The 9,002-nt window shown below is 28.0% G+C and overlaps 1 protein-coding gene across 1 annotated transcript; it reads left to right on the top strand.

The window, feature by feature from the left end:
• Nucleotides 1-3,958: 3,958 nt before the first annotated feature.
• Nucleotides 3,959-8,589, top strand: LOC125858602 (transcription factor PRE1-like). Its single transcript, XM_049538431.1, has 2 exons — nt 3,959-4,096; nt 8,437-8,589. Exons 1-2 carry the CDS (start codon nt 3,959-3,961, stop codon nt 8,587-8,589), a joined length of 291 nt encoding a protein of 96 aa, XP_049394388.1.
• The last annotated feature ends 413 nt before the right edge of the window (nt 8,590-9,002 follow it).

The following is a 9,002-nucleotide window of genomic DNA, read 5'->3' as shown; positions in this document are numbered from 1 at the left end:
TGTATCGGAACTCACAATAATGGTATGTATCCGAATTGGAGTTTGATTCCACTTAACACCCAAGGGCAGATGTTCAACGAATTTAAGGTAAGAATATATATTAATTAAATTCACATCATATACATTTAAATTCTCTAGTCATTTGAACAATAAATATTTAGTTATTTTTTATTACAGAAAAAATATTATGTATGGGCTCCCGAACACGAGGATGACGTTCAATTGAACTTCAAGCTTAAAGCTTCAAAGTTGCTTTCTAGCACATTTTGTGATTGTCGGAGAAAAAACAGAATGCCTACGTTTATGTTACCGGATCGATGGGCTCTGTTACTGAAACATTGGAGTACTGATGAAAAATTTAAAAAGAGGAGTGAGATTGGGAAGATGGCTCGCACATCAGAAAAAGGGAGGCTCTTTGCACACTGGTGGAGCTATTAGCCAGGTTACTAGGAAGGAAAGAATGGTATACTTTCTTAATTTAGTAAAATATTTTTTTTCTTTTTTGATTAGTACTTTTTGGAGATTAATGAGATCATATTCTATATATGTTATTTGCAGGAAAAAGAGTTGGGTAAGCCGATAGCTGTAGCAGAGATGTTCAAGGTTACTCACGTCAAGAAGAGTACGAACCCCACAGAAGAAGAAAGATGGATTAAGCCACGTGCTCACGAAACATATGTAAGAACTCCATTCAAACTAATCTTTTTTTCTTTTCCTTGTATATATTACATTCTTATTCGTAGAGTTCTTTGTTTAAATTACAGGATAGGTATATACGAATATCTTAGGAATATCGTAGTACTCTACCTCTTGAGAGTCAGGACAAACCATTTACACAAGAAGAAAATGAGAATCTTTGGAAACAGAGTGCTGGTGAACCGATTAGAGGTTCAATCTACGGCTATCCAGAAAAGGCGTATCAGAAGAAGAATTTTTGGTATTGTGGTTCATCATCCTCAAGCTTTGATGGCGGGGATAAAGAGACAATATCTACAATGGAGAGTAAGATAGCTTATCTCAATGCTGAGCTTGCTGCTGTAGGCGAAAGAGAGAAGAAGAGAGAAGAAAAACAGAAGAAGAGAGAGGAGGAGATTACGGTAGCAAATGAGGTAGAGAACAAGAGGTATGCAACGCTTCAGGCCCAAGTAACTTTTCTTTTTGAATCAGGAAATATTCTTCCTCCATGTCCGGCCAGTAGTGATGAGAAAGATAAGTCTGATAAGGAAAGTGAGGGTGATGAGAATGGTATGTCTGACAAGGAGAGTGAGAGTGATTAGGAGTAGTTGTATTTATTTGACATTTTAGACTTCTATATTTTTGGAATTGCTTAATTTGATCGTATTTTAGTTTATTTTGAAGTTGGATGAAGTTTATTTTGAAATAGTTTAATGTATATGTTGAAAATATTGTGTTGTTTTGGTTGGATGAAGTTTATTTGGCTTTGGGTTGTTTTGGTATAAATAAACAGGTGGACAACTAAAAATTGCAGTAGTTTGTTGCCTATTTTGTAGTAGAAAACTGACCTCTGGAGGTCAGAATATCAAAAATTAAAAAATAAAAATACCGACCTCCGGAGGTCGGAATTTCAACATTACAAAAATAAAAATACCGACCTCTGGAGGTCCGAATTTCAACATTACAAAAATAAAAATACCGACCTCCGGAGTTCGGAATTTCAACATTACAAAAATAAAAATACCGACCTCCGGATGTTGGAATTTTAAAAATACAGAAATAAAAATACCAACCTCCGGAGGTCAGAATATAAACATTACAAAAAATAAAAATACCGGCCTTCGGAGGTCGGAATTTCAACATTACAAAAATAAAATTACCGACCTCCGGAGGTCGGAATTTTAAAAATACAGAAATAAAAATACCGACCGACGGAGGTCAGAATTTCAACATTACAAAAATAAAAATACCGACCTCCGGATGTCGGTATTCCAATTCTGACCTCAGGAAGTCGGAAATAATAATAAATGAATTTTCTACACAAAATAAAAACTGACCTCGAGGGGTCAGTAAATACCGACCTCCAGAGGTCGGTATTGAATAGCGACCAAGCTTTTTCCGACCTAAGTTGGGATGTCGGTTTTAGGTAAGTATTTCAAGGAATACCGACCTCCGGAGGTCGGTATTTGTAGGTCGGTATTCACTGTTTTTTTAGTAGTGATAAAATAGTTTTCTATAGATACATATAGTCTCCACTTGGATACCTGAACTCTTAATCAAATACATGTTTATATTTTATTAGATACGTATGTTTACCACCGACTCTCCTCTTCTACCCTTCGTCTCTCTCCTTTCCAATAAGAGACAACAACCTCCAGTGAAATCTCCACCAAAATAACGATGGGTCATTCAACTAGCCATGACGTTCACAGAAATCTCCTTAATTATGATTCGTAGCTACATGATAGAAGGGAGAGAGACGAATGATATTGGGAGAGGGATGAGGGAGACGAGCGAGAGATAGGGTAGGGAGATGAGTCATGAGATGAAATGTATTTGTATATCTGCTGAATAATTGTATTTATGAAACTCACATGCATATGTATCAACAAATATAATAGTATTAACGAATATACATATATCAGAATACAATTTGCATCAATGAAATATAATTGTATCAACTAATTAATACAATTGTATGAATTTTGTCTTAAGTTCAAATGTATTAACGAAATATAATTTGTATCAATGAATACAGTTAATTAATATTGTATTTCGTAACAAATTACATTTGTATTCATGTGTATTTATATGTATCTGTTTCCATGTGTATTTGTATGTATCTATATCTATGTGTATTTGTATTTATAATTTTTTGCTTGTGTGTTTGTATTTTGTATCACTGAAAAGAGCATTAATTAGATGCAGTAATTTGTATATATCTGTTACCATGTATGGTTGTACTTATATTAGTATTTTCTTATGTGTTTTTGTATCTCTTGTTGCCATGTATATATTTATTTTATATCACTGAAAAAGATATGTATAATTTACACTTACCATTTGTATTTGTATAGTTGACGCTTATCATTTGTACTTGTATAATTGATTGTTAATATTTGTGTTTGTATCATTGGTTGTTATCATTTGTATTTGTATTGAGAGAGAAAGAATGAGGCGAGAGAGAGAGTGGAAAGAGGTGTGAGGTGAGGGAGAGATGACAGAGAGAGAGGAGAGGCAAACTAGAGTGTAGAGCAAGATGGAGAGAAGAGAGAAATTTTCTTCTAACTATAGCTACGAATTTTTATTTCTTTCAAACTATAACGGTGTTCATATAACATGTTTACTAAACTTATTATTACTGAACAATTGTAGAATACAGTAGAAGTAGAAGTAGAAGTAGAAGGAAACGGGGAGTTTACCAAACTTATTATTACTGAACAAGAAGGTGTCTAAGGCTACTTTCTCCAATGCACTTGTCCTCTTCACATCCCACATCACTTTCTACTCCCTATTTCCCTAATTACTTGTCTAATTTTAAATTGGTACACCTATTAAGAATACAATAATTGACATAGTGACTTTACTATTTGACCCCTATTAATTATGAAGTGCATGAATTAAAAACTTAAGATTTTCAAAAATTTCTACCTTTTTCAAAGTAATTAATTGAAGGTATAATAGATTAAAAAATTGTTATTTCTTGATTTATCAAGTAATTAGGGACAACTAAAAAAGGAAAAGTGGACAAGTAATTAGGGACATAAGGAGTATAGTAATTTATTTTTACTCTTGTTGTGTTTGTTTTTTAAAATAATGCTTGTGGTCCATGACCTCCTTTAAAGCTCGTTCGTTAATCACTTTTTCTCCTAGTCATTTACTTAATACCGTAACTTCTTCTTTTACAAGTCTTATAATTTCTTCTTCCCTTTTAAGTTCCCACTACGTATCTCAATTTGTTAGTTCCAAACAAAACAAGAAGAAGACATTTATAATTCTAAACATGTCGAGCAGAAGGTCTAGACAGTCGTCATCATCATCATCACCAGGTTCTTCTAGGATTTCAGATGATCAAATTATCGAACTTGTTTCCAAGTTGCACCAATTTCTTCCTGAGATTCAAACTCGTCGCTCCAACAAGGTTCTTTTCATTTCACCTCAAAAATACATAACATTTCTTTTTTTCTTTCTATCTATTTCTTGCATGCTTCGAATTTTACATTTACTACTCCATCTTCACCTTCATTTTAACCTTCAAATTCTGTTTTTCATGTAGCACTTATTAAATAAGTAGTAAAAACAATATTAATTACCTGATATAAATTATTTAATGCGTGTTGAAATAATTCCACCTTCGAAGTTTAGCTCAAATATTCGCTTCATAAATTTTAACTCGGATTCAATATGGGTAAAGAGAAACCACTTTTAGCATAGGTAAAAAAGACTTTGATTTGTTGCTAATAACACTACTTGTTAATGTATTTTTAAAAAGAAAACCAACTAACTTTCGTTCGTTAAATTTGGTGCAAAAATTATTGAAAAGAAATTATTATTTAAAAGAAAATTGAATGGATGGACAACTATTTTCAAAGTGCAAAACGACAATTAAAGAGTGTAAATAAAAATAATGAAACAATAAAAATTACTACTAATTTGTATTTACATTATTATATAAGAAAATCGAGTTGAAAAATTTAAATGGAACATGATTGAGTTAAAATGTCAAAATGGAAAATGAGAACAAGTTAGAATAGCGGCTGTCCTCTTTGTCTGTGTGGGGTTATTTTTTGTTACATTACTGGCACTTTTGGTTGTACATATAAGGCAATGGAGTACTCCTATGTATACTTGCATAAATTTCAATAAAGTAATGCAGTGTTTAGAATAATTTTGGTACTTGCATAAAGTTCAGTATCATACCATATATTTTCTCCGTTTTAAAAAGAATGATCTAATTTGATTTGAAATGGAGTTTAAGAAAAGAAAGAAGATTTTTTAATCTTATAGTTCTAAATTAAAGTTATGTCAAAATGTACAAAAATATCCTTAATTTTGTGGTCTTAAACATGCCACGTGAAAAGTTGAAGTTAAAGTGTTGCCAAAAAGTATGTATTTAACTATATATACTACTACTTGGTACAATTGGTTCACATTTACTAATCCACAATATATTTTAGACACTCCATAACGAATAATAAAATAAGTGCATATGTATTTAACTATAACACTCATATCAATTAATTGCTGTATAGTTTTTCATAAACTTAAGAAATGATTTTGAACGAATAGTTATAAATATTAAAATGTCACACTAAAAGTTGATAGTAAAAGTAATATAAATAGGAAAACGTTGTTTTTCTCCTCATCTATTTATATATAATAGGAGAAGAAAAAAGTGACACGTGTCAACACAAATAAAATTCACAATTTTAAAATTCAAAAAATAATTTCAATTTGTTTAAAATTTGTATTCAAAATTAACCAAAAAATAAATAAAAAGAAGTAACCAACTAAATCATTCTGTGTTTCTTTTTTTTTTTCCTAAAATTAAAATTCGTTAATGTTTTATTAATTTGAATTTAAAATATTTAAAAAAGAAAACTGAAAAAGTTTGATAAGGACGACTCATTATTAGTAACCACCTAAATCATTATTAGTTTGAATTTTGAGCTTTTTTAAAAATAATTAAATATATATAATTAAGAATTGATTAACAAGAATTTTCTATTTAATAATAATAATAATAATAATAATAATAGTAATAATAATAATAATAGTAGTAATAATAATAATAATAATAATAATAATAATAATAATAATAATAATAATAATAATAATAATCTTTCCACAACATCTAAACAAATAAATCTACACAAAGAATTTATTATTAAAATATTTATTGGATAAAAATAGTAATATATGATAGCCAAAAATTCAGGATAACTTTTATCTTAAAATCCGCAAAAGAGTTTTTTCAATCACTATTTATTTATAAATAGAAATAAAGATTGCAAAAAGTGAGGGTGATTATTAATTTTTTTTTTTTTTAAAAAAATGCACCACCTTAGTCCGTGCAGAATTTTAAGGAACAATTTCAATCAGTAGAGAATTTTAAGGAATGATTTCAAATTTTAAAATTAATGTAAAAGCTGAAAAATAAAAATAACAATTACAAACATACTTTTCCTTATGATAATAACAATAAAATAATAATAATAATAATAATAATAATAATAATTGTTATTATTATTATTATTAAAATAATAAATTATTATTATTATTATAAGTTTTCACAAATGTTCCAAATGACAGACACACAAAATAATATAAATAAAATTTCACGGTTTCAAAATATACATATACAGTCCTTTCCCTACCAAAAATTTACGAAAATATTAAAAATATATAAAAAAAATTATATTATTTTTAATTTTTAAATTTGAATTGATCCGAATCTTTATCTGATTAATGTTTTTTGAATTTCAAAACGGTTTATTAACTTCTCATGATAAATAACTTCTTACTGCATTAACCACAATCAGTTTAAAAATTGAATTAAATTTTTTTAAATTTTTAACTAATAAAATTCTTAAACCACCATTATCCTATTAATAGACTACTCCACCAACTTCTTCTAAAACGTGAGATGTAAAAATAACAATTCCTCTGCAAGTCTTATTTTCAAGTGTTTTTTTTTGCTTCAATTTTTATCCAATTTTTTTTCAGTTATTTTGATTATTTCATATAAACTTAATTTAATGAGAAAATTTATATGAAGTTTATCTCAAATATATATGTGAGCTTTTTCTTTTTCTTCATTAATTCAATCCTATTACTTGGAAATTTGACAATGAACAACAAAAGATTGACATAGAGTAAACTACATGATGCAAAGAGAAAAAATGCATATTTTTATTCACTACTTTTTATATTAAATACCAAAGAATATGAGATGCAATTTTATTTTATTATAAGTAAATGTAGTTTCATTATCAATATATATAAGTATTTGAATTGATCTTATTTATTCAATATATTTCTCTCAATTTAAATATATAGTTTAGATAAAAAAACTGTCAACGGTCACATATCAGCACAAAAAAAATGAATTTATAAATTATTAAATACATAATAAAAAATTAAGTTAGAATTAAGTTAGAACCATTCATGAATTCATAATATTATTTTATAAAAAAATTATAAAACAAGGATAAAATAACAAATAAATGCATATATTTTACAGAAGTTTTTAACTTTTAAAAAATAATTAAAATTTTAGATTATAAGTGGAAAAGAAAGTTATAAATAAATAAAGTATGTAAATATAGTTTGTTAATTTATACCAATAAGTAGTTTATACTATCTCCAATTGCTCTTAGCTTAAATAAGCAATTAATTAATATTATTTTCCATAAAATAAATTGTTAAAAGGACAAAGACTTATAAATATTTGAGCTATTTGATATTTTATGAAATTAATTTATCCGCGCAACGCGCGAAAATATATACTAGTACACTAAAGTGGACAAGTGAAAATAATTAGCAACTTTTTATGAGCTTTTCATTATCAATATTTCATTAGTTACAACTTAGAACCCTTGTTTACGCACAAATCTAAGCGTTGAAGTAACACAATTTTTTAAGGACATATATAATGAGTGCTAATTACCGTAAAAAATATATATTTAACGACAATTAAGCTATTATCGTTAATTAATTGTCGTTAAAAATATTTTTAATGTAGTGTTTGTACTGAAATGATGAGGTGTGAACATCCTATTATGACTAGACAAAAATTGGAAAACAAAAAGTTGATGTACTAATACTTTTAAAAGAAAATAGACTAGACTCTCCCTTTGTTGATGTATTTTTTCTAGGAAACAGCACAAATTTTGGCAACATATGATTTTTATAATTTGTTCTTCACTCTAGGACCATGCTTTTGGGTCCCAACACCCAATAATATTGTACGTTTTGACTTGGCCTTTTTATAGATTTGCAACGCATTATTGTGCAAATTAACTCAAGCCAATATTCTATACAATGATGCTTTAACAAATTTAACACTATCAAATCACTTAAAAGTGATGGTAACGGCTCACAATAAAATGAAATTATTATTAACTTTAAAAATAGAATAAGTTACCTATCTTCATAATTTTCATGATACATAAACGTGTTATTTAATTTATCTTTTGCTGATAATTTTGCCTTTTAATTTTGCCTTTTAATTTTGGATATTTACAAGTAGAAACTTAAATTTGTATAAAGTTGAACAAGTATACACATATATCATATTTGACATAATACACATTGCATACCACATAAGACGCATAAATCTATTTGTTCAATTTTATATAAATTTAAATGTCTACTTGCATATATATAGAAAAATTGAAACATAACTGCTAGCTCAATTCAAATTAAAAAGCACATTTATATTATGTATATAAGTTATACTAATTTGCTTTCACATTGCAGGCATCAGCAACAAAGGTGCTTCAAGAAACATGTAACTACATTCGAAGCTTGAACAGAGAAGTGAATGACCTTAGTGATCGACTTTCTCAGTTGCTATCCACAATAGATACAGAGAGTCCAGAAGCTGCAATTATTCGTAGTTTAATAATGTGATTAATTATTTTTATTTATTTATTTACAAGTATTCTACTATCCTAGCTGTTTGTTTAATTTCTACTTCCTCTAGGCTCTACTACTAGTTAGGTAGGCCAATCATGGGTTAGAATTAATATTAATACTTAACTGAAATATATATAAGTATGGCATCCGATACGACGTCCCCCTAGCGATGGACACATGCTTGTAATTATGTTATCTCACTATATAATAATAATAATAATAACAATAATAATAATAATAATAATAATAATAAGATGACTTGCACTTTAGAAGTCCTTCATATTAGTTTATGTTTTTAATTGATACATGTTGAAGCAATTTATTTTTTTTGAATGTAGTTTATGTTTTTTCATTAAGACTTGTTGAAGCAAGTTTTTTTTTCCGAACCAGGGTCTATTGATCGGAAA

This window comes from Solanum stenotomum, chromosome 3 (assembly GCF_019186545.1).
Source record: "Solanum stenotomum isolate F172 chromosome 3, ASM1918654v1, whole genome shotgun sequence".
In the NCBI taxonomy this organism is placed as follows: domain Eukaryota; kingdom Viridiplantae; phylum Streptophyta; class Magnoliopsida; order Solanales; family Solanaceae; genus Solanum; species Solanum stenotomum.
Note: the sequence above shows the minus strand (reverse complement) of the source record. Positions and strands in the feature narration are given on the sequence as shown.

Excerpts from the sequence above, each read along its gene's own strand:
- LOC125858602 (XM_049538431.1), top strand. The coding sequence starts at position 3,959 with ATGTCGAGCAGAAGGTCTAGACAGTCGTCATCATCATCATCACCAGGT. Across the intron at positions 4,097-8,436 it reads AAACTCGTCGCTCCAACAAG|GCATCAGCAACAAAGGTGCT; the intron begins GTTCTTTTCATT and ends TTCACATTGCAG.